This window comes from Drosophila busckii, chromosome 2R (assembly GCF_011750605.1).
Source record: "Drosophila busckii strain San Diego stock center, stock number 13000-0081.31 chromosome 2R, ASM1175060v1, whole genome shotgun sequence".
NCBI lineage: Eukaryota > Metazoa > Arthropoda > Insecta > Diptera > Drosophilidae > Drosophila > Drosophila busckii.
Window position 1 is genome coordinate 2,535,611 of NC_046605.1, and position 25,608 is coordinate 2,561,218.

At 34.1% G+C, this 25,608-nt stretch overlaps 1 protein-coding gene across 1 annotated transcript in view; it reads right to left on the reverse strand.

Annotated features, from left to right (window-relative positions):
* The window catches only part of LOC108596217 (protein Shroom), a 57,694-nt gene that overhangs the window by 29,252 nt on the left and 2,834 nt on the right, over positions 1–25,608 (reverse strand). The window contains exons 2-5 of the mRNA XM_017981744.1: positions 18,472–18,974; positions 3,192–3,448; positions 2,417–2,790; positions 679–1,267 (exon numbers count right to left, since the gene is read on the reverse strand). Coding sequence (XP_017837233.1) covers positions 679–1,267; positions 2,417–2,790; positions 3,192–3,448; positions 18,472–18,834 — 1,583 coding nt within the window. The 5' untranslated portion in view covers positions 18,835–18,974. The remainder of the gene's footprint in view (positions 1–678; positions 1,268–2,416; positions 2,791–3,191; positions 3,449–18,471; positions 18,975–25,608) is intronic.

Sequence of the window (25,608 nt, forward strand, 5' to 3'; positions counted from 1 at the left end):
AATATTTAACACAAAAATTAGAACAAGGCAAAGAGTTTTTTTTAATTTATTTTAGAAATTTGCATTAAATACTGTGGTTGTAAATTGTATTTTATTGATTTGCGAGAAAGTTGGGAGGAACCAAAAAAAACTAAAATAAGAGCGATCTGCAGAGAGTATAGAAGCAGCTATATACCAAATTTGGTAGCTCTAGCTCTTATAGTCGCGAAGTTATGGCTGCTCATACAGGCAGATTTATATTTAACACAAATATTTATAAGAAAAAGAAGGAAAGTAGTACAAGGCAAAGCGTTTTAATTTTTTTCAGAAATTTGCGTTAAATATTGTGGTTGTAAATTGTATTTTTTTGATTTGCGGGGGAAGGGGGAGGAAATAAAAATAAATAAAATAAGAGCGAGGTGCGGCATCTATAGAAGCAGCTATATAGCAAATTTGGTAGCTCTAGCTCTTATAGTCACCAAGTTCTTGCTGCTCATACAGGCAGATTGACAGACGAATAGACGTACATGGCTATATCGACTCAGCTGAGCATGAATAAATATACTTTGTGGTATCTAACATGCCTGCTTCTCTTTGTTACATACATTTGGACACATAATGATACATGATTATAAACAAAGTGTATAAAAAATTACATATATGCCAATATGTTCAATTTTTTAGTGTGCTCGAACTTACTTGGCGCTGTACTGCGGCTTGGGATGCTGCACATAGTGCGAGGTGTTGCTATGCACCGGCTCCGTGTAGGTGCTGACGGGAAAGAGGCGATGATTGCTGCGATAGCTATCGCTGCATTCGCTGCTGGCCACATTGGGTGCACTGCAGCTGAAGAGCTCGCTCTTGCTTAGCTGCGGCTTGCTGGGTGGCGGCTGTGGTGCAATGGTGACCACCGCTTCGCTGCTGGAGATGCTTACATTGATGCTCGATCTGTGCTTAAGATCGCCCGTTGACTGTGAGAGCGATGAGGCGGCTGCTGATGTGATGGAGTCCAAGGAACTTTGTGTTGAGTTGAGCTGTTGCAAGCGTTGCAGCGTCAGCGTGCTATGCACTGGCGGATAGCTGGGACTATGACGATGCTGCACGCGCAGCGGCTGCACTGCATCCTCCTCTGAGATCTGCTGCGTAGTCGCTGTTGCCGTCGCTGTTGCGGCTGCCGCTGCTGGCGTCGTCGTTTCGCTGTCGTGTAGATACAGCACACTCTCGCTATGATGTCGCTTGGGCGTCAGCACCCGAGAGCTGTGCACTATTAGCTGCGAGGAGGAGCTCACTGTTCCAGCCAGCACGAATGTTGGTAACATGCAATGAAAAATTTACAAGAAAAATGTTTAGCCAACATTCTAATGAGCTGTGGGCGCAGCCAGGAGCTGTTTATAACGGTAAAAGTGGGTCACTGGGGCCACTAAACAATGACCCAAGGTCGACCTCAACTGCATACACCCCACCCCACCAACCCTAGACTAGCATACATTTTGTTTATGTGAATGTTGCGCCAGTCGCCAAACTTATTTATTTCTATTTTTTTTTTTTGGCAACTGGTTCTAGCCCCGACAACAAATGAACCAAGATAAACTTTCAAGTCATGATTAAGCAGTCAATGTGCTTGACTAGCGATAAACACAAGCGCATAAATAGCGTTGAGTTTAATAAACTATTAACAAATGTGTCAATTAGCTAGAAATGTTGTTTGAGCTATCGATAAATGCTCAGATCGTTTAGATTAGATTACACAGCTAATAATAAAAATAAAAGCAGGTTGCATTGCAGTTGAAATAGAAGCTGAAGCTATGTTAATGCTAAAATCTTAATATTCATATAAACATACAGCTATCGATAGTATCGATAAAGCTGAGATTGTTTAGGATAAGCAAAGTAGCATGGGCATAATAACAATAAGAGTAAAAAAAACTTTAAGTTGAGCTAAAATAGAATCTAAGGATGTGTATAGGCATAAAATCTGAAAAAATCAACTATCGATAGTATCGATAAAAGCCAAAAAAGCTTTGATTGACTCATAAAAATAATGAAAAGAATGTTTGAGTTGCGTTAAAATAAAATCTGTTCATATACCAATTAGCTCTAATTATTATTAATTGATTTAGCTATCGATATATATAATATCCCTCGGATTAAGAGTAGTAAGTTGGCTTGACTAACAATATAAATATCCATTTATTAGCAGTTGAGGTAATAAGTAGTTTGAAGACACATATATATATATATATTTAAATTAGTTATAAATGTGTTATAAATACAATAAGCTATCGATAGTATCGACAAAAATTATAATCTCTAACTTTTAATAATGTGTGCACATTAAATTTGAATATATCAACAAATCTGCGGGCTTTTTTTTTTTGTTAATGCGAATTTTTGTCAATACAACAATATATTTATTTATTTAACAACATTAACATACCCGACTCGGCTATGGCGCTATAGCCGGTGGCATGGCTCGCCTCGGATATATCGCTCATAGAGCCAAGCCATTTCAGCGTCTCCGTGGATGAGGTGCTCTCTGAACTGTTGTTGTTGTTGTTGCTGCTGCTGTTGGGGCTGGAGCGATGCTGTGGATGGCTGTGGCTGTGGCTGTGGCTATGGGTGTGGTTATGGGCGTGGGTGTGTGAAGCGTTGCCGTTAATGTTGCCGCTGATGCTGCTGCTGCGACTGTTGCACTGCCGCGCGAGCAATGGTATGGGCGATGGAGCAATCGAATTGCTGCCAACTGAGGACAGATCGTTCTCGGACCAATGATGCGATTGTCGCGACAGCAGTTCGCTCTCTTGGCGTAATCTGTGAATAGTGCGAGTTAAAATGTCAATTCATGGCAAGAATAGGAAATGGCAGAAAGAGCAAGAAAACATAATTTATTTTTTATATTATTACTTTATAGCTGTTATGCTTGTTTATCATGTTTGGCGTTTCCTTACAGACAAAAGGCATGGCCGTAATTACTTCAATTTCAGCTTAGCCTTCAAAATCGCATTTCGATGGCGTTAGAGACATGACAACATAAAAAACAACAATAATAGTAACAATAATAACAACAAACTCTTCTGCAGCAGCGGCAGCAACTCGAGACAGAGACCTTGAAAGTTAAGCTAGTTTGTTATTGCTTTTTTTATGGCTCATGTACAGCGTTTGTTATTTGGCTTACCAAGAATTTTTGAGCACATAATTGTTGCAAAACTTACTTGTCTAAGAACGGCGTGGCCGAGCTGGAGTCCGAGCTGGATACGTAGCTGTGATAGCCCTCGGACTGCGCATAGCTTGCTTGCTTCTGATGATGAAATGTAGTTTGATCGTAGTAGCAATTGGCGCGTATGTTGTACTCCTCCAAACCCGCTTGGGTAAGTCCACATGCATCAAGTTGCTGCTGCTGTTGCGTTGCATGTTGCTGCTGTGCATGTGATTGCTGCTGCTGTGGCGTTGGCGGCAGCTGCATATCATCCTGGCAAAAAGAAAGTTATGTTTGGCAATTAGTTTAGCTATTATTAATTGCATAATGCGACGTATACGTAATAAAAACTTTTTGTTTACCAACAATTTAATCATTAGTTGCGCTGCTGTTGCTGCTGTTGCGGGTCAGTGTCTTGTGTTTGACTCACCAAACCCACAAATCCGTTTGCAAATGATCGCATAATTGTTATGTGCAAAAAACAAACTGAACTCGAAGCTTGCAGCTTATCTGTTTGCCATCATCATTTCAGGCTTAATACTTAATATTTTGCTTTGCCTTTGTTTACTTTGCACTCTCTTTCGCTCAGTCTCTTCATGCTCATTAGATAATTAAGTGAAAATTATTATTGTTGCACTGCGATAAGCCAACAACAAAAAAAAAAAAGCAAATATTGCCAACGATATTGTGAATTTCTTGAAGTGCAGCCAACAACGAAATTGCAAAAGCAAATAAATACTCATACATAATCCGCAAAGCAAAAAGACATTAAAACAAATGCAAACTGGACAACAACAACAGCAACTGAATGTAGCGTCCGTAATAAGCCGGATTAAGTAACTGAGCCATGCCAGGTTGCAATAACTTAAAGCCAAAAATTGTAGCCTCACGGCTATAAATATAGCGTAAGCTCATTAAGTCGTAATTTAGCTGAAACAAATGAACATGTGAACAGCAAAATGTATAACAAATATTTTAAAATATTCGCTTAAATTTTTAGCGGAAGCGCAGCGACTAAAGCAAATTTAAGCCTGCCTTAAAGAAAAGCAAGTACGCTCAATATTTGCTAAAAAATGTTATAAACAAAATAAGCCAAAATAGGCGACTAAAGCAAATTTAAGCCTGTCTTGCTATAAAGAAAAGCAAGTACGCTCAATATTTGTTAAAAAATATTATTAATATTAAAGCCAACACTAACGAGTTGCAGCTGAACTCTTAACTAATTTAAGCTGCGACATAGTTGCGTATACGACTTGTTAACCAAAGTGCAAGCAATGAATTTGCAGTTTCATTCTCTGTCTCTTTGTTAGTTAGTTAGTTTTATATTTTTATAATTTTCTATTATTATGCAAAATATTTCACTCGCTCTCTCATTTATATAAATAAAATTCTAAGTTAGTTTTGCATTTTCTAATTTTTTTTCTAATTCAAATAAGTCATACGCTGAACTCTAAACAAATTTAAGCTGCGACATTTTATTGCGTATACGATTAGTTAACCAAAGTGCAAGCAATGAATTTGCAATTTTATTCTCTCTCTCTTTTAGTTTTGTATTTTTTATAGTTTTATATTATTATGCAAAATATTTCGCTTGCTCTCTTATTTATATAAATAAAATTCTAAGTTAGTTTTGCATTTTCTACATTTTCTGCTAATTCAAATAAATCATACGCAACTTTTAAACATTTCCTGCATTTTATAGCTGCATTTAAATATAAAATTTATTACTTCTGCCACAATTCTTTGCCTTATTTGTTGTTATGCGTTTAAAAACAATAAAACCAAAATTCACATTAAGTCTAAGCCACTAAATGCGCGTGTGTGAACATAAAATTTATTACAATTTTGTGTTATGCAGCCGCACATTTTATATACTTAATATTTTTTATGACTATTATTATGAAAATTATTGCTATTATATCACACACATATGGTAAAAGCTTAAAGCGCAGTCATTAACAGCAGCCCTGGCGCAGAAAAATCAAATTACGCGACGTATACTTAATTTTTGTTGTATTTGGGAAAATGCTGCAGCCAAATCGAATTGTAATGCTTATGAAAATGAGCAACAACAATAAAATAAAATATAAAGACCAAGCCTGTGTCTGTGTGGCTGTAACCGGAGCTGAAGCCACTTGACTGTTGCTGCTCTCTGGTGTGGCTTAAGCTGCGAGATGTGGGCAGCTGTTGATTGTGTTTTTGACTTTGGGCGCCAATGTGACGACAACGACAACGCATGGCGCATAAAATGGATAAACAGCAGTCAAAAGTGTATACACATTAGATTCTGGGTCAGCAGCAACTACTTTGAAAACAAAAAGTTGGCAGTTTTGGCCGCGAGCGCATCGCAAGAATTTTAATGGTCTCGAAACGTTCCCAAGACACAACAAAAAGTACAAATTGTAGTTTGCAGTCAGTCATTCATTCAATTCATTCACTCAGTCACTCACTTAAGCGTTAACTTAAGTTTCGTTTTTGGGTATCGTGGGCAAAGATTTGGATTCGAGTTGGAGTTTGGGTTTCATTTCGTTTTGTTGGTCAATTGCCGTAATTATTGTGTCTCTCTAACACGAATTTAAATCAGCAACTGTCCCACGGGGCAGCAGCAGCAGCAGCAGCAAGCAGAGCCCTTTACTTTACTCCTATTCCTGACAGTTCCCCCCCTGCCACTGCCAACTCGCCATAGCTAATTATCCCGCCAAGCTGCGCAGCTGGCTTCATGTGAAATCGCCGGATGAGCATTAACTTTCAGCTCCCTCCCAATTTTCTCAACTTCAGGCTCTCGCTCTCTCTCTCTCTCTCTCTGTCTCTGCTGCTGCTCTCGCATAATAAATCAATGGCAAATGGCGTGGCGCGTATTATAACTGGTGCAGTGGGTCAGCAGTTGAATCGCAGCTGGAACGCCGCTGGCCATTGGATGCTGCTTAATGATGCTTCTAGTTCGTCTGTCCTCCACTTTTCTCTAGTCGCGTGTTAAATAAATCACTTAATGGAGTGTTAAGCATGCGCCCTTAGGCTGCGCAAAGAAAACTCTCATTGAAAATCGTTGCGGCTGGGAAACAAAATTATCGATTAACTTTTACACTCGAATGTGCTCAATTTTGTTAAATAATTTATAGCAACAATCAAGCAAGCACTCTAATGTACACGAAAAATGCATCAGCAATTAAATTTAGCTCGTAAACAAGTAACTGTCATTTGCAGCTTAGTAATAGACAATTAAAGCTTAAGTATGCCAAATTTTAACAAATATTTAGCTAAAACTAATGCAACTCGTATCAGTATAAAATTGACAAGCTTAGAAAAGAAAAAGCTAATCAAAGTTTTTGCTAAATAATTAACAATCGCATTTTTATTGTTTACTTAAGCAACTCATAAAACTTTATTGTGCTTCAAGTCAAATGCGCTTCTCTCTTTTATTATATTTATTGCATTTGTTTGTCAAAACTTCAGTCACTTCAAACTTTAATTCAAACTTCATTGCATGCTCTTAATTTATTTTTAATTTGTTTGTATAGTTTAATGAGCTAATCCATAACTGAATTTTCTTTATATATTTAAAATCAAACTTATATTTTGCTAAATAATTAAACAATCGAATTTTATTTAAAATTTCTTCTAACGATGTTTGCATCATAAAACTTTAATGAGCTTTAAGTTAAATGCGCTTCTCTCTTTTTAAATTATTTGTTGCATTTGTATGTCAAATCTTCAGTTTGTAGTGCTTAATTTATTATTAATTTGTTTGCCTTAAGTAAATTTTAATGAGTTTACTCAAAACTGAAAGCTAAGCCTGTAATTTCTTTTCATAAAAATTACAAATATTTAAAATCAAGCTAATTGAAGTCTTTGCTAAATAATTAACAAACGCATTTTATTTACAATTTGCAGCCTAAAACGTTAATGAGCTTTAAGCCAAATGCGCTTCTCTCTTTTCAAAATTATTTGTTCCATTTGTTTGTTTCAAACTCAAGTTTGAAGAACTTTAACTTTAAGTTAAGCTGCGCTTTATTTGTTTTTAATTTGCTTGTCTTAAGTAAAGTTTAATGAGCTAAGCTAAAACTAAAAGCTAAGCCTGAATTTACTGAATCGCAGTCTTTGCTAAATAATTAACAAATTTTATTTACAATTTGCAAAATAAAACTTTAAATCAAATGCGCTTCTCTCTTTTTAAATTATTTGTTCCATTTGTTTGTTTCAAACTCAAGTTTGAAGAGCTTTAACTTTAAGTTAAGCTACGCTTTTTTTGTTTTTAATTTGTGTGTCTTAAGTAAAGCTCAATTCATTCTCTTTTATTGCCATATTTAGCTGCTCAAACTTTGAGTTCTTTTATTTTTATTCAAATTCATAGTTACTGCCATTTCTTTTACTAGCTGCTAAGCTTTACTAATATCAGACAGCAATGTCATTGATTTATGGGGCTTACTAGCGATAAGCTAACACGCCTATTGCGTAGGAAGTTCCTACACATATAGGCGATATCATATATCAAATGAGCTTTCCCATTCAGCAAACTTAAGCTGACAGCTGCGCTTTATTTGCTTATAATATTTCCTGAATGAAATCGTTGCTCATTTGCCAAAAACTAGCGCATTACTCAGTCAGTCAGGCGATGAGTAAAAAATTTAATGTAAATATATTTATGCGATATAGTGTGGAAGTCTGAGTCACTTGGTAGACAAGCGGGTCAGACAAACAGACACAAGCGTGTGACAAGCGAATCCAATTGTTGGCGTCGGCCTGTCGCTTTGTATGCATTTGGCGAGTGGACAACAACAACAGCAACCAAAGCAGCAGCAACAACTGATAAGACAGCGCTACACGAACTGGATTTGAGTTAGAGAGAGAGCGCGCTTGTTATATATAGAGCCACCCACGCGTTAACAACTTGACTTTTGCTTTATTATGTTGGCGACACACACATGCAACATGCTGCTGCTGCTGCTGCTGCTGCCAAGCTGTCACTTGATGTAAATATATTTTCATTGGAATGTTGCTGCATTGAGAATATGTTGCTTATGTTTCTTTTTTTTTCGTGTCATGTTGCTACAAGCGATTGAAAATCGAAAATTGTCGCCGTCGCCGTCGCGTTTCTCCTTTTGATTTCCTGCGCATCAGCAACAGCAACAACAGCAACAATAATGGCAGCTATAGCTTTGGCAGCATCAGCAAACATCATTATCAAACTAGCCGCATTGAATATCGTGAGCAAATTTCTAAAATAAAAAAACTTTTGATTTGCGTTTTCCATTGTCGCGTTTTTTTTTCTCTTTTTCTTTTAATGGCCAACACGAATTTGACTCTTTAATGGCAACTCTCGGCAGCAAAAGAAATTGCAATCAAAATGCGAGCAAACGTGGCCAACCAACATCAGTCTCAATCTCAAGCTCAAAGCTCAGTCGCAGTCGCAGTGCGCGCAGCTTTAGTTCCAGCCTCAGTCTATGCGATCGTGCTGCGATTTGGATTTGAATTTGGCAAGCGCACGAAACCAGCGACAGTCAGTCAGTCAGTCATTCATTCAGTCAGTCAGTTACACAGTCAAGTCAAGTTGCCTGGCACTTTAGAATTGTATTGCAAAACGCGCGCTCACTTTGCTGTCTATAAATACATATATATATATAATATATATATACAAAAGCTTTTGCTTAGGGTTAGAGTACTTAGATTCAAGACAAGCGTGTCTTGGCTCTAATTGAGTGTTCTCTGTGCTGGAAGATACATTTGTAGCTTTGAGATACTTCAGCAAGTACATAAATATATTTTTTTTTATGCTTCGCATTCTTTTGTTGCCTTTCGCAATTAAATTCTGCTAATGAAGTCAATTTTGAAAGTATTTGGTAATTGTCGAGTGGGCCAAACATATTTAAAAGTAATGAGCCTAGATTTGAATGAAAGCCAAGACTCTCAGCCAGCTATATAATTAGTAGCATAGCTGCAAAAATTCTTCAAATAGTTTACTATGTAGCATTTTTTTTATAATTATAGCTTTGACTCTTATAGCGTGTCTTAAGCAAAAATTACTGAATTTATGTATTAGAATTTTTTTGGAATTTTTTGGCACGCATAAAAATACAATAAAATACATACATATAAAAAATTTTATAATTTTAAATTTAATGCAGTTTAAAAGGCAAAGAATAAATCTTTAAAATCGTTTTGAATTTTGTTTAATTTGAAGTTTATATTGCAACAATTTGTCTAATTCGAAGTCTTCTAATTAACAAAGTTCAACAATTTGACTAATTCGAAAGTCTTCTAATAAACAAAGTCATAAATAATAGATTTTTATAATGAAAAACATAAGTTTAATAATAGCTTTGATTGAAAAGCATACACATTATTCTTTAAACTATTTAAATCTAGGATTAATATTTGTAATTGTAAAAATGATATAATCTTAAATTTAACGCAGTTCAAAAGACACAGAGTTGAAAGCAGAATAAATGTTTTAAATCGCTTTGAATTTTGATTTATTTGTAGTTTATATTGTGAAAATTTGACTAATTCGATGTCCACCTATAGATTTTATTAAATAGCTTTAATAATGAATATCATAGATTTAATGTTGGCTTTGATTGCTTGCATTAAATTTGATTGAAAATCATGCAAATTATGCTTTAACTTAAAATTATTTATAACTAGCATTAATATGTGCTTTATAAATTGCTTAAAAAATTTCAAATTTAACTGACACAAGTCGAAATAAGAAAGAAGAATAAATATTTAAAAACGGTTTGCATTTTGACTAATTCAAAGTCATCTAATAAATTAAAAATAATATATTTAATAATAAATATCATAGATTTAATGTTGGCTTTGATTGCTTGCATTGGCTCTAAATGAAAATCAAACAAATTATGCTTTAACTTATTGAACTTATATATTTAATATTTGTTTTATTATTCGCTTACTAATTTATAGCTATTTGTTCTTGATTTTTAAATCATCTGCTGCGCTTTCTGTTTTCTTTGCACTTGGCCTTGTCATGCTTTTGTGGCTTTAATTGGATTTGTTGTAGCATTTTGTTAAATTGACTTTCGCTTGTGGCATTTGTGGCAGTTAATTCTTTTGTTGCATTATGATTAAATTTGGGCTGCAGCGCGTTGCAAGCCTGAGCCTGGAAATGAAATTGATGGTCTTCACACTTTCGCAACTGGTTAAGAGCAGCAGCGCGCCGGCTGCCACCTTTCGCCAGCTGACAAGTGGCCAAAAGTGGCAGCGGCAGCACTTAAAGGGTCGCTGCCAGTTGAAAGTAAATCTTGTTGAAGCCACTTGGCCTGATTGGTAATCAGTTTTGTGGCATTTAGCGCGGGCCTGGGCGATAAGCATTGCGCAAGCCGCAGGCGGCACTCATTAGCAACTGATTTGGGTTGTGGGGGAGGGGGGCAGGATATGCGCTTCAGCTATAACTGTGACTGAGCTCGAGTGCATCCTTGACCCCATTGGTTGCGCATTAATAAACTGCAGCTACAGCTTTGGCTATAGCTGGAGCAACTGCTAATGGTCATGGTATGGCCAACCAGTTGCGCTGCTTGCAACTGTTGCTGCTGTTGTTGTTGCATCCATGGTATGCAGGCCTCTAGATTTATGGCCAGTGATAAGTTTTTCGAGGCGTGCAACGCAATAAGAACACGGCTCGCCTGACTTGACTTCACTTCAGTCCAACTTGGCGCGGCAATCAACTGGCCTGGCCTGGCCAAGGAGCATGCCAAGAACAAATAAATAGTCATGCGAAAACAGAAACTAAGACACAGGCCAAGCCAACTCCATAGACTGACAGCAACTCTAGTTTATGCATGCGTGATGCAAGTTGCAAGTTGCAAGTTTATGCTGCCTGAAGGTCATGCGCATGCCCAGCGCTCAACGATGCGCAACAGAATCCCTTGCAGTCTACACTGCGCAAAATTAACAGCTATAAATAGCTGCATGACTTGCCCCTTGCATATGAAAATTGAAACTGAATATGCATATTATGCAAATTTTCAATCAGTTCAAAATGCATACAAATATAAATTTATATATAAATATCAATGAATACTAATTTCAACATAAATATTGTTATAAGTATGAAATTATTAATTTCAAAATATTGCATAAAATTTAAACAGCACATAAATTGGTAGCGTATGCTACCAAGTTTAATATATGAGCATAAATATCAATACTATGAATTTCAAAATATTGAAAAAGGTGCAAATTAATCTTAAGTTGCATATGAATATAAAAACTAATTTAAACGCATGAGCATAAATAATAATTTATATATTGAATTTCAAAATATTGAAAATTAATATTAAATTCCAAATAATGAATATGAAGACTTTTATAAATAAATGAGCATAAATATTGATATAAATATGCGAATTAAATTTATACTGTGAATTTCAATATATTGAAAAATTAATCTTAAAATATAAGAGTATGAATATGAAAGCTAATTTAAACATATGAGCATAAATAATAATTTAAATATGCGAAGTATTGAAAATTTATATTTAATTCCAATTAAATTCGAAGGCAATGAATATGAAGACTAATATTAATAAATAGGTATGCATATATATTGATATAAGTATGCAATTGTTAATATCAAAATATTAAAAATTGTTAAATGAATTTTAAATTCCACATAAATTGGTATAGTATGAAGTTTAATATTCGTATTAAATTTACACTATGAATTTCAAAATTTTAAAAACTTGTATATTCATTTTAAAATACATATGAAATAGAATCATATGAATGAATGCAAATTTTGAAAAATATGAGCATAAATATTAAATATATTCATATGAAATTTATACCATGAATTTAAAAATATTGAAAAATTAACACAATACAATCGTACGAATATGAAAACCAATTTGAACAAATGAGCATAAATAAATAAATATTAAAATAGGCAAATATGAATGATTTGTCCTATGGATTTCCAAATATGTATGGAAAATTTTGAAACTGGTTTTAAATTGTATATAAAATAGAATCGTATGAATATGAATACCAATTTCAACTAAAGCTCATAAATATCAATATAAATACGAATATTAATGCACTTGAAAATATTGAAATGTATGGAATTATACATTATAATTTCAACTCACGAGTAAACATAAATATCAATATAAATATGAATATTAAACTTGTACAATTTAAATTATTTAAATATGCATAATATATACATAAATATCAATTACAAAATATTTTGAATGAATATTAAATTGCATATTAAATACAATAAAATATGACAAGCAAATTATTATAAATATTACATTAAAATTATCATTTAAAATATTATAAGTTAAAATATAATAAATTTCCACCTGCTCAACATTTTTATGCTTTATAGACATTAAATCTTGTATCATTTTTGCTTGTGTATATCTAAGAATATTTTACTACTTGAAGCAAAGTCAACGAGCAGCTGAAGAAGAAGAAGAAGCAGCAGCAGCAGTTTTGGGCATAATTAGCCAAGTTGCTTGCAGTGGGTCTTTTAATTATGCACGCTTGGGCAGTCAAGAACTGCTGGGCATAATTAGAAAGCGCAGATTTTCACTTTTCTTTGGCGACTGGACACAGCTGTGGCGATGACAACACACAAAAATCAATGGGCCAAGAGCAGCAGCAGCAACAACAACAACAATGTTGTTAATAAACAGACAGCAGCAGCTGCTGCTAAAATGGCATATCATGTCAGGAGTCTGTTGTGTCTGTCACTCTGCATTGCAACTGGAACGAAAGTTTGCATATTTTTATATGTTGCTGTTGTTGTTGCTGCTGCTGCTGTTGCAAGGGCGTCAGCCTGGTTGGCAGCTGGGAATGTTTGAGGCTGAAGCTTCTAAGTTGGCATTAAATTTCAAGTGCCACGCAGCTCATTTTGCGGTTGCTACAAGAATTTCAATGGAGTCAACAATCGACAGACGACGACGGACGGCGACACTGAGAGTGAGATGGCAAGTGTGTGTGAGAGAGTGAGAGCGAGCGACAAGTTTGCTGTCTCAAGTGGCAAGGCGCTTGCCGCTGTAAGGGGCAACCGACGAGTTTATTCTTTGCTTTTGTATTTTTCTTACGTTGACCTCAAAAACATTTTTCGTGTGGCAGCAACAAAAGTGAAATTTGTTTGATTTTTTGGCCAACTTGCTGTGTGTGCTGTGTGTGGGTTCAGAACTAGCCAAAGAGCAATCGAAATCGTAGCGACAGGAAGCTGCAGCCAACATTGCAGTTTTCACTTTGGCGCTTGGCTAATGAATTTGACTGCTCAGGAGTTAAGTAAAAAACAATCACAAAGACAAAGGTGAAACTCTTGCACCTGTCGCCTGCCTGCCGCATGTTGCAAGCTGCTGCTGCTGCTGCTGCTGCAATTATTCGTTATAATTTCAGTTTGAAGAAAAAAAAATGCAAAGCATTGACGCTTGTCCAACAGGCAACAACTTCGAAGTCGGCGCAAGTTCAAAGACGGCATAAACAATTTAGTTGGAATCTTGGCTAGAATTTAGCGCTGCCAGGCGGCATTGTTGCTGGTTCTTGTTGCTGCCGCTGCTGCTGCTGTCGATGTTGCTGTTGGACTGTCGGACTGTTGGCATTAATTAATTGCAGAGCCGCGCGCTTGTCGTTGCCGTCTCTCTCTCTTGTCTGTTTGTCTGTTCGCTGGCTGAGAAACGAGTTCGCTGGCAAGTTAGAAAACTAATGAGCGTTAAGAGTTTGTGCCGCAGCCATTGGAAATGAAAACGAAATAGCAAATCAGCTATGAAGAAAGCAATAAGCAATTGTTTTTTAGCAAGCCAACTCAACATTGGCATAGATAGCTGCCAATAAGAAATTGATATAAGCAATGAAATGCATAAAAACAAATTTTATTTAAAGCTCCAAGCTGTGCTTAGAAATTTTCTACAATTTTGCCAACAGTCTTTTGCTTTATATACAATTCTAAGTCTAAATTCTAAGCCACTAGAAATTTTCTAACAATCTTTTTTTATATTTTTATATACTATAAATAATTTTACTTACAACTTTAAAGCTAAGAAATTTTTTTAAAGTTTAGCCAACAATTTTTTACTTTATATAATTGTAAAATTCTAAGACGCAAATCAAATGCATTAATTTTATTTAAAGCTCCAAGCTTTGCCTAGAAATTTGCTAAAATTTTCTTAACAGTCTTTTACTTTATATAAATAAATATAAATATTATAGCCACTAGAAATTTTTTATCAATTTCCTCAACAATCTTTTATATATTTTTATATATAATAAACACTTTTATTTAAAGCTTTAAAACAGAAATTTTCTACAATTTTCTCAACAATATTTTATATATTATATATAACTTTCAAGCAAAGACATTTTCTAAAATGTTGCCAACATTCTTTTACTTAATATTTTGTAAAATTCTAAGACGGAAATCAAGTGCATTAATTTTAGTTTGAGCTTTGAAATTATCTAAAATTTTCTTTTAATTTAATTTAATTTTAATTTAAATTGTAAGTTATTGCCACTTGAAATTTTCTAACAATTTGCTTAACAAGCTTTTATATATTTTTATAAAGTATAAAAACAATTTTATTTAAAGCTTCAAGCAAAGAAACTTTACTTTACTTTATATAAAATTCTTTACTTTATATAAATTCTGCGAGCTAATAGAAATTTTCTAACAATTTTTCTACAATGTTTTATATATTATAAACAATTTGTCCTAAAGCTTTAAGGCATAGACAGTTTTTTACTTTATATAGAGCATTCTAAGTCGTTCATTTAATAGCCAAGCTAAATACCTTTGTTTGTTTATGCGTTTGATCTCTTTGGCTTTGGCGAAAAATGCGCTCATTTCCGCCGTAAAACTTTCATACAGTTCACGGGAAATGAACGCGACAATTAAATCAGAGCCCAGTGCTTGCTGCTGGCTGTTTGTGGCTTAAACGAGTGTGGGCCAGCATGCTGACTGACCACTTGAACTTTACATGAAGGGCTAAAGAAAAAAAAAAAGTCAAGTGATTTGGCTGAATCGACAAAAATTTTTAGAAAAAAAAACGTAAATATGAATTTTTTATTTTCTGTAGAAATCTGCGCATTCATCTGATAGGCAAGCGACCTTCATCAAGTTGCAGCAGTGTTTTGTCAGCAACGCGCGCGCCGCGTTGCCAGTGGGCGTGGCAGCAATTAGTTTGTATTGCAGCTATAAATAGCCAAAGCCATGGGCGCAGACTGCTGCGCCACGCCCCGAAAAAAAACAAGAAGAGGCGCTGGAATGCGCCTAATCGATAACAAAACTTGTTCTAACTTTTGCGCCAACGTGTTAGAGAGACCACCAGCAATGGTTAGAGCGTCATGTCTAATAACTGCAACTAATTGTAGACAACAATTAGTGTTCGAGTTTAGTTCAATAACCCGCTGCGTTGAAAGCTCACTCACAGATTAATCAAAGCGCACACCCGCAACAGCAACAGAAAGAGCAACAGCTGGAGTTCTATATCTTATGTACACATATCTATCTAAATTTCATTTCATATTTGTGATAAGGTCAGCGTTGTTCCAATTCACATGTTTTTGGAGCTGCTTTCAATCCGTTCAACATTCACTTTAACGCATTTCTTCTGTTCTCTTCTCTTCACTGTTTGCTTTTTTGTTATGTTTGCCATATAACCCATTTTTTCTCTTCTCTGCTCTGTTCTATTCTCGATTTTCTCGTCGTGCACGCTTCGAGGCAGCATTTAATTGATCGGATTCACTTTGATTGATCGGATCGTCGCTGTTGATAATGGTACCGTTAATTTGGTAAATTATTTTGCATTTAAACAGCAAAAAGCAATCCATTTTCATTGTGCCATCAACTTGATGATCACCACCAGCACCACCAAGAGCACCACAACATATTAAACCTATAATTCAGTTAAGGTTAATGGTTGACGAGCAAAGCTCAGCGCACCTTGGCAAATTCGTAGCGCACATAATGGGAAATAATTTTGAAAGAAATTCTTCTTTTTTTCTCGCATTTATTTTAATGCCTTTTTATGGCTATTCTATAAATAAAGCTTTCTTTCAGCGTAGCTGAATTTCTATGCAGTGACATCATTTAATCTGCTCATGGACAGTAAATAGTATGAGCAGAATTCTCAAACATTAGCAGTTTGCATACAATCGATACTATCGATAAATTAGTTTGGCATGTCAATTTATTTATTAGACTACAACGAAATTAAATTCCTGACATATTTCTCACAGTCATAGCAAACTATTGATGCTATTGACAAAGAATTTACATACTTAAAGGCTTAGCTTAACAATGTTTGCAAACTAGCAATAAATTAGTTAAGCATGGCTGCTAAACTTAGGTTCATTTATTAGAGTTGCTGACATATTTTTCATAGAAGAAGCAGAATGTTCATTGAGAATAGAACAGACAATAGAGCGCTTATAGAAGAATTTACATACTGAAAACTCAGCTTAGAGTGCTTCCCATACTATCGATAAATTAGTTTGGCATGAGCTGTAAATTGCAATTTATAAACTTTAAATTCCATACACATTTCTCACTCTAAGCAGCACTTCCATTGATATTATCGATAAGTACATAAATTACACATTTTTAAGCCATTACGACCTCCTCCCCCTTGATATAGCGTGCAAGATAACAATTCTTTAGTCACCACATCTCGAAAAATTTTGAAGGTCTCGACCTGAATTCCTCGCTACGAACTTCTCATAAATTTTTTGGCATTCGGCCTGCGGAAATAAAACTTGCAGCATTCCCATTGAGAATTTCAGTTAAGCGCAGTTATCGAAAGGGGGACAAATACGCATTCCTACGGTTTCCATTCATTGGCCAGTTAATAACTTTTGCTGTCTGGTACGCTCAGACATCCTGTGTGTCTGCGTCTGTTGCATGAGACATGCAAAAATAATCGCATTAAGCGTTTATCAATGTGATGTGCACTCCCCGAAAATAACTTTAAGACAAAAAGTACCGTTTTGTCGCCAGAGATTGACACAGTGCTGTGATTTCGAAAATGAAAACCGAGAGTCAGCGCCATAATTCAATTAGGTACCTGCAGCGGTGACACTGCAGCCGAGCCCCACAAAATATAAATTCCAAACCACTGTGCGTGGGCCAACAGCAAAAAAAAAAATTATTTTCCGCTTATTGTGCTGTTTTTTTTTTTTTTTCGTTGCTGTTGTCTTTTGTTTGCCGGCCATGTAAATTGACATCGACGACGATCAAAGTTAAATTTTTGTTTGTTTAAGCCTTCACTTTTTTTTTCGTTGTTGTGGACCTGGCTCAGACTGAAACTGTTGGCAATGAGTCAGCTTCAGTGCGATTGGAATTCTGCGCGCTTGGAGGATTTATTAACAAGAATAATAAAAAGCAGCAAACCGAAAAAAAATAACAGACGCAGACAGAGACAAGAAGAGCCCCAAAACCTGTTTGGCGAAAAAAAATTTCTACTCAATAGAGCGAGCGGGTATGCTGAGTTAAGAACCTAAGGCATATAGCTAAATTATGTAGAGTTCCAAATGGAAAACAAAACTATCATTTGCTACAGAATTTGGACTATTTCGTATATTAAATAAATCAAGTACCACAAAGCTCCAATGCTATTTTTATATTTTATCGATAGAATCGAATACACTATGTTGGGTTATAAAATATTCCCAATAAAGCGGGTATGCTGAGTTAAGAACCTAAATCATATTTCCGAATGATGTAGTAATATTCCAAATGGAAAACAAAACTGTCATTTGCTACAGAATTTAGACTATTTCGTATATTAAATAAATCAACCACAACATAGCTCCTTAGCTATTTTTGTTTTTTATCGATAGAATAGCATGCACTATGTTCATTCTGCTGGGTTATAGAATATTCCCAATAGAGCGGGTATGCTGAGTTAAGAACATAACATTTCCAAAAATGTAGTAAATAAGATGCGTGTTCCCAAATGGAAAACAAAACTGTCATTTGCTACAGAATTTAGACTATTTCGCATATAAAATAAATCAAGCGCAGCTATTTTTATATTTTATCGATAGCATAGAATGCACTCTGGGGTTATAAAATATCAAAATATTTAGCTTGCACCCACTTGAGCGAGCGTTTGTTTCCCAGAACTTTAGCTATAAAACGTCAAAATTATGTTGCGGCCCAACAATATTTCGTTAGCTATTTTTAAACTACAGGGTAAACTTTCAACTATACAAAAAGTTCTCACTGTGCGTCTTTTGCTTTTTGGCTTCGTGTTGAGCGTCTTAAACTTAAGCTTTATTATTTTTTACTTTTTGGTGAAGTTTTTTTTGACTAGGCTTACCTGTATGGAGCCGGCGACCGATGCGGAACTGAAGCTGGCATTGCTGGCCGCATCCGACACGGCAAGGGGCGTGAATTGCTGTTGCCGTCGCAGTGACTGTGACTGTGAATGTGACTGCGTTGCAGTTGTTGTTGTTGCAGCAGTTGTTGCTGCTGTTGCTGCTGCTGTAGCATCCTTTGAAACAACGGACTTGAGCAACATTTTGTTAACGTTCAGCTTGTCCGTTTGACCGTTGGCATTGCTATTGTTGTTGTTGTTGTTGATGTTGCCATTGGCTTTGTCCATTTTGTTGCTCTCGAGTGGCATTGTCTGCGTTGAGCTCGCTTGATGATTTCCGTTTTCTTTATGATTTCGCATTTTCATTTAGTAATTGCTGTTGATGCTGCTGCGGGGTTGGAGTTGTCGTTTTCGTTTTTTTGAGTATAATTGCTATTATTATTATGATTATTGTGTGTTTGTTTATGTTGCAATTGTCTTAACACCTTGCTGTCAGCATTTTGGGGCTAAGAAAAAGATTAGAAAAAATTATAGCAAATTAAAAACACAGACTGATGTTGTAATATTTAAAGACACACAAACACACATTTCACTTTTCATTAAATTATAGCTGGCTGACAGTTTTTTTTTTTTTTTTTTTTGTATTTTATTTTATTTGTGGCACTTTTTTTTTTCTTTCTTTCGTTTGTCGTCGTTTGTTGCGCATCTGCGTGGAATGCAGCGCAACTTGTATTGATTGCCTTTTAGCCAAGTTATTTATTGTTGGCTGTTGGCCGAGTTGAGTTATTTGGTTTGTGTAATATACGCTGAAGTATTATTATGTATTTTGCTTGTGATGCATTAGTTGAAAAGTGAACCAGGTTTACATAACATTGACCCAAGCCCAAGCCACTGTTAGACCCGCTGCCCCCCTCTAAGCCAATAAACAAGTTTTCCAAATGCGATTTGTGTCTGCAACGACCCACGCATACTACCCCACCCCGCTCTCTCTTCGTCTCTTAACGTCTTAATAAATGTCAACCATGCATTTGGCTCTGTCCATGTCAAATGGCTGCCTGCGTATGGTTTCTATGCAAATTTTTGCATCGTAAACTTCAAGTGTTTAATGCATAATTATAAGCACCTCCCCCTGCTGCTGCCACCCACTTCTGCTGCTGCCCACTTGTGTGTGCTGCTGCTGCCCAAGAACTGGAACTGGCAACATACTATAAAAACTGGATTCTAAGGCAACGTTGACAAAACCCTGTGAGAAGCCAAACAAACAGCATCTCCCAAGCCTGTTTCCAAGCAATGCGGGGAGGCAGCTCAGATAAATCTTGAAGAGCAAGAGAGAGAGACAGAGACTGAGCCTAGCTTAAACAGCGAGTGCAATGACATCGACTTTGGATTCTGTAGATTTTGCTCCTTTGAATTTCAATTGCTGCACTTAAAATTTTATAGCGGCAAGTAACTAATTTTATAGCTGCACTTTTTAGTTTAAATAAAAATGTGCAATAAATTTTATTGTCATTGTAAGCTCAGCACTCATCGAGCTGACTAACTAATTAACTAATAAGCTGTAAGCTTAGCTTTAAAATAAATATATAGCAAAAAATATTATCAGACTACAATTTTCATACATTAATTTCTAGCTAAGCATTATTTTTGACTTAATTATATTTTTTATTGCTCACAAATAATGATTAGAGATCAAATTAATCAATTAGCATTGAAGAAAAGAACGTACAAAATCAAAGCTTTGTAATTTTAATAGAATTTAAATTAAAATATATAATACAAATTATTATGCTCAAATTTCATACTCTAATTTCCAATTGATTTTTTGTTATTTTAAATGAATATTCTTATAATAAATTTTATATTTAATTTTCATACAATTTGTTAGTTTTCAACGAATTTGTTAGTTTCATTTTTTAGTTTAAATGAATATTCTTTTAATAAATTTTTTATTTAATTTTTATACATTCATTTTCCAATGCATTTGCTTGTATAAGTAAAGCTATAATAAAAATTAATATCTCCATAATTTCAGAACTTAATGATAATAAAAATTAATATGTTCAAATTTTGTGCTCTAATTTCCAATTTGTTTTTTTAGTTTAAATAAATATTCTCTACAATAATTTCTGAATTTATTCAATGCTCAACTTTCATAATCTAATTTCTAATTAATTTTTTTAGCTTAATAAATATTCTCATAATTTATTCTATTTATCTCCATATATCTCCATAATTTCAGAATTTAATGCACAACTTTCCTACTCTAATTCATTTCTAGCAGTGTAGCGCAATGTAGCATAAGTCTGTGTGTGAAAGCTGCTGTCCGAAACTAATAGAAAAATAAAAACAAAAACAAAAGCAATTCGTTAATTATGGCCTCAAGGAGGCAGCCTCAAGCTTCAAGCTCTGAGCTCTGCGTAAGAAGTCAGCAGCAGCAGCAACAGCCGCTGGCCAACAGCAGCAGCAGCAGCAACTAATGTGGCTAAGAGTGTAATTTTTTTTTTGGCAGACAGCTAGACAACAATGTGGACAATGTCTAAAGTTTTGTTATTGTCTCGTTTAGTGGTTTGTTTTTTATTGTATGATTTTTATTGCGCTAAAAGCGAAATTAGACACTTTTGCTGCTACATGCAAGAAAATCAACATCAACACGAGTCTGAAATGCAAAATGACAGTTTTAGGCAGCGCCGCTTCAATACACTGGAAATCAAAATATAAAAAAAAACTAAAAAGTATGCGGAAAACATGGCAAACAGTGGCGCCAGCGAAATGGGCACAGTCTCTAGTCTCAGCAGCAGCAGCAGCAGCAGCACTCCCCATGCCAACAGAAAGAGAGAGAGAACGAGTTTATGGCAACAGCAACAGCCACTGACTGCTGCTAACTGCTTATGATATCGCTAGTCCAATACATTCCACAAATACACACAGAGTCGAGCGAGGTCACAAACAGGCTATAAGCACACACACACACACACACACACACACTAATACACATGCATACTAACTAACTAACTGTCTTACAAGATGAGTGGCAACGATCACTTTCACGTACTGTGTGTGTGTGTGTGAGTTTGTTAATCCTAAACAGGAAATTTCATAAGCGCTTTGCTATTTAAATATAGCATATAAACAAATCAATTGCTTTTTGCATATGTGTGTATGTGTGTGCCTCTTTCTAACTCTGACATTTCCAGAACAAAGGCCTAAGTCTAAGCTCAAGCAATTGCTCATTCTTAACTGATTGTCAATACCATAAAGGAAAAGCCTTCAAGTCTACATTTTATATAAATAAGAGTTTGAATTACATGTGCAATTAATCAATGATAAATTAGCTAGTGCTCATAGGCAAAAACGTAGTCACTTTTGCATTTAAACAATTATTTAGCATTTATAAAAATCAATTGCTCCAGCAGCAGTTAATGAAAGATAAATTAGATTTCGCTGCTGGGCGATTTTTGCCATTTTTGCATATTAGCAATTATTAAGAATTTATGTATATAAATAAATTGCTCAAACGTAGTTAATTATATAAGTATTATACTCTATTTATTGAAATAAATTGATTTCATATGCTTATGCTTTATTTTTATTATCAATTTAATTTTAGTGCAAATTCTTAATTTAATTGAAATTTATAGTTCATTTTTTTTTTGGCATATAGCCAATTATTCTAAACTTATAAAATTAAATTGCTTTATTTTCATTTTATTTTTAGTCAAATATTTTAAATTTATTAAATTCAATTTATTTTGTGCATTAATTTTTTTTTATTATCGATTTATTTTTAGTGCATATTTTAATTGATTATATTATATAATCAGTGTATTTATTTTTTTGTATATATGCATATGGGCAATTTTGCTTTATTTATAAAAATAAATTAATTTTAAAGCTGATTGTTTATTATCAATTTTTTCCTAGGTCAAGTTCTTAATGAATTTAATTCATAGTTAGTTTTTTTATTATCGCTTTATTTTTAGTGCAAATTGAAAAATAATTCAAGCTGGAAAAACAATTATCGTAGAGCAAGTTTCATTACAATTAAATTAATTGTTAAGCACTAACAAAGCAGTTAGCAATTATAGATTTAGCTATATTTTAAATAGAATTGCAAATTGTCAAACTTTATAACAATTAAACAAGTCAAAAATAAAGATATTTTCTTTTAAAATTTAAATATCTATTTTATTTAATTTTAAAAAATAATTTTGTAATAATTTTCTTTTACCATCGACTGCTGACTGTTGAAATGAAATTAATAAATTTAAATTGAATAAAAGTGAATAAAAAATGTAGAAATTGATTACATTTTTCATTTCAAATTCAAAATTGTGGCAAAAACAATAATTTATGTGAAACTTGCATCAACTTTTCATTTCACACTTTATTCAAACATCAATCAATCTATTGGAATTGGAATCAAGCATTATTTAAAGCAACATAAATTACAGATTAACAAATTTCAAACAAAATGTTTCAACACAAATTGTATGAACCGTTAAATTTCTAGCTAAGATTTAACTACACTCAAGTCTGTCTGGTTCAAGTGCAAAAATTTCACCTTTTTCCAAGATTTATGCACAGTGGTTGTGTTTTTTTTCAGGCCTAAGTAAATAGTCGGCACAGCATGCAGACGGATTTATTTTTTATTAGCAGCAGCAGCAGAATGACAGAAAAAAGTGTTATCACTATAAGAAAGAGCTGGGGCACCCAAGCGAGATGAAGACAAACTGATAAAGTAACGAACGACAAGTACCGACATGTCAACCTAACTAGAGATGATGTGAAGTGATTGTCATAAATTCCGCACAAAATATTTTGTTGTAGTGTCAGCTACTAACAAGCGTAGCACAGTGTGCGCGCACAGTGGGTAAAAGCGAGAATACACATATATACATATGAATGAAAATTGTTACCTGCCAAGCCAAGGCTGCGGCTTTAGCTATGGCTCATTATAATTTTTGTCAATTCTCACACAGGTAGCAAAGCAACAATTGTTGCTAAGGTGAAGATCGACATTCACACAAGCTTAAACCAACAACAACAGACGCATAAATTTACAATTAAATTTAATTCGTTTGCTGCATATTTCCGCAAAAAGAAAAAAGGGCCAACAACAACAACAATTGTTGCAACAATTGCAGTGCGCTTGGTTGCAAGTTCAACGTCTTCTTTAGTGCGCTGCGCTGCGCTTGGCTAAATAGATTCCCAAGCGCGCTTCTTGCTAACAAAACAACGCCCGCAACATGCCCACACACACACACATACACACACACATAGTGATATATATAACAGTGTGTGTGTGTGGCAACCTTTGCTACCTACGCGCTCAATTTCAAACAAATTTCCTAGCACTTCCACTTCCGCCTGTGCAAACAAACGATGCGATCTCCGATCTGCCAGGATGTGAAGGTCGCTGCTGCTCACAAGGTCGTTTACACGCTATCAGTTTGCTTATCACCTGCTCTAAACGTGCTGCTGCTGCAAAATAATACTCCAAATATATATAAACAGTTTGTTGCCACAAATATTTGTTTAGCACATACCGAGAGCACTTTGGCAAATAAAATTTGTAAAATGTGTTGGCAGCGAAAATAAAAAGCGAACAGCTGAAATCTTAAGTGCACAAGTGACTCTCAAGCTATTATTAAGCGCGCTAGTTAAACATATTCTCGCTCTTTAAACATATTTCGAATTTTATGTCTTCATAAACTAGAAATAGAAACTGTGGCAGCAACAATAAAAAAGCAAAACAAAAAAGTTGCAGCGAGTTAAAGTCTAAGTCTGTTAAGTTTGAGTTAAAGTCTAAGCTCTTAATTAAATGTAATTTTATATATATACATATAAACTTTTTTATATTATATATGCAATTTAAGTTATAAATAAATGCAATTAATTTGCATATTTTTTCAAGTTAATATTTATTCTTTTTCTTATTCAATTTAAGTTGCAATTCTTTTTCATATAATTAATTTTATTATATAATTAAAGTCAAATCTATTAAAGTCTTAATTAAATGCAATTTTATGCATTTGCTTTTAATTATTTAAACATTTAATTTATAATTAAATTAATTATAATTAATTTATAATTAATTTAATTTATAATTAAATACAATTCATCTTTAAATCTATTTTAAGCGTTTATTTATTCTTTTGCTTATTCAATTCAAGTTTTTAATTAACTGCAATTCTTTTTTATATTTATTCAATTCAATTTGAGTTTTAATTAATTGTAATTAGTTAAAGTCAAATCTACAATTAAATGCAATTTTATATATTTTCTTTTAATTATTTACGCGTTTGCATTTACAATTGAAATGCAATTAATTTGCCTATTTAATTTAAGTTAATATTTATTCTTTAACTTATACAATTTAAGCTGCAAATCTTTTTTATATTTATATAATTTTAGTTTTAATTAATTGCAATTAGTTAAAATCAAATCTATTAAGCTTTTAAATAAATGCAATTTTATTTACATTCTTTTAAATTATTTACTCGTTTTTAAATTCATTTTAAAAGCAATTCATGTTATAATTAAATGCAATTCATTTTTTTCTTATGCAATTCTTTTTTATATTTGTACAATTTGAATTTTAATTAAATGCATAGTTTGCATATTTATTTTCCTTTTCAAGTGTGTGCTAAATCAATTAAATTAAACATTGGCTAGCTTATCTATAAAATAAATAAATAAATTGCATTAAGTCAGTTATTTTCAGCAGAAAACTTTTGTTGTTGTCATGTGTTTCTTTTTTTTTTTTTTTGGCGCTTAAGCCTAGGAAAATTCAACATGAACTTGCAAATTTCTTAGGAACTTGTTGTCTGTATCTTTTAACTCTCTCAACACATATATAGCTATGTATAAACATATAGCTCTAGCTGTCTGCTAAGTTATTTGCTTAACTGGCCTGTCATGTAAGCCAGACCAGCGAGCAATTGTTTTTTGTTTTTTTTTTTTGTATTTATTTTGTGCGCAATTTGTTTATCCATGTAGTTTTTGTTAAGGGAAAATTACTACAAGGAAATCAACAGTTTCTGAACAACATCAAATGCGAAATTGTGTGCTATTTTTTTTTATAATTTGTTCTCGCATTCTTGAATTGCTTTTTGTCTTGCTACAATTGTTTGCACTACT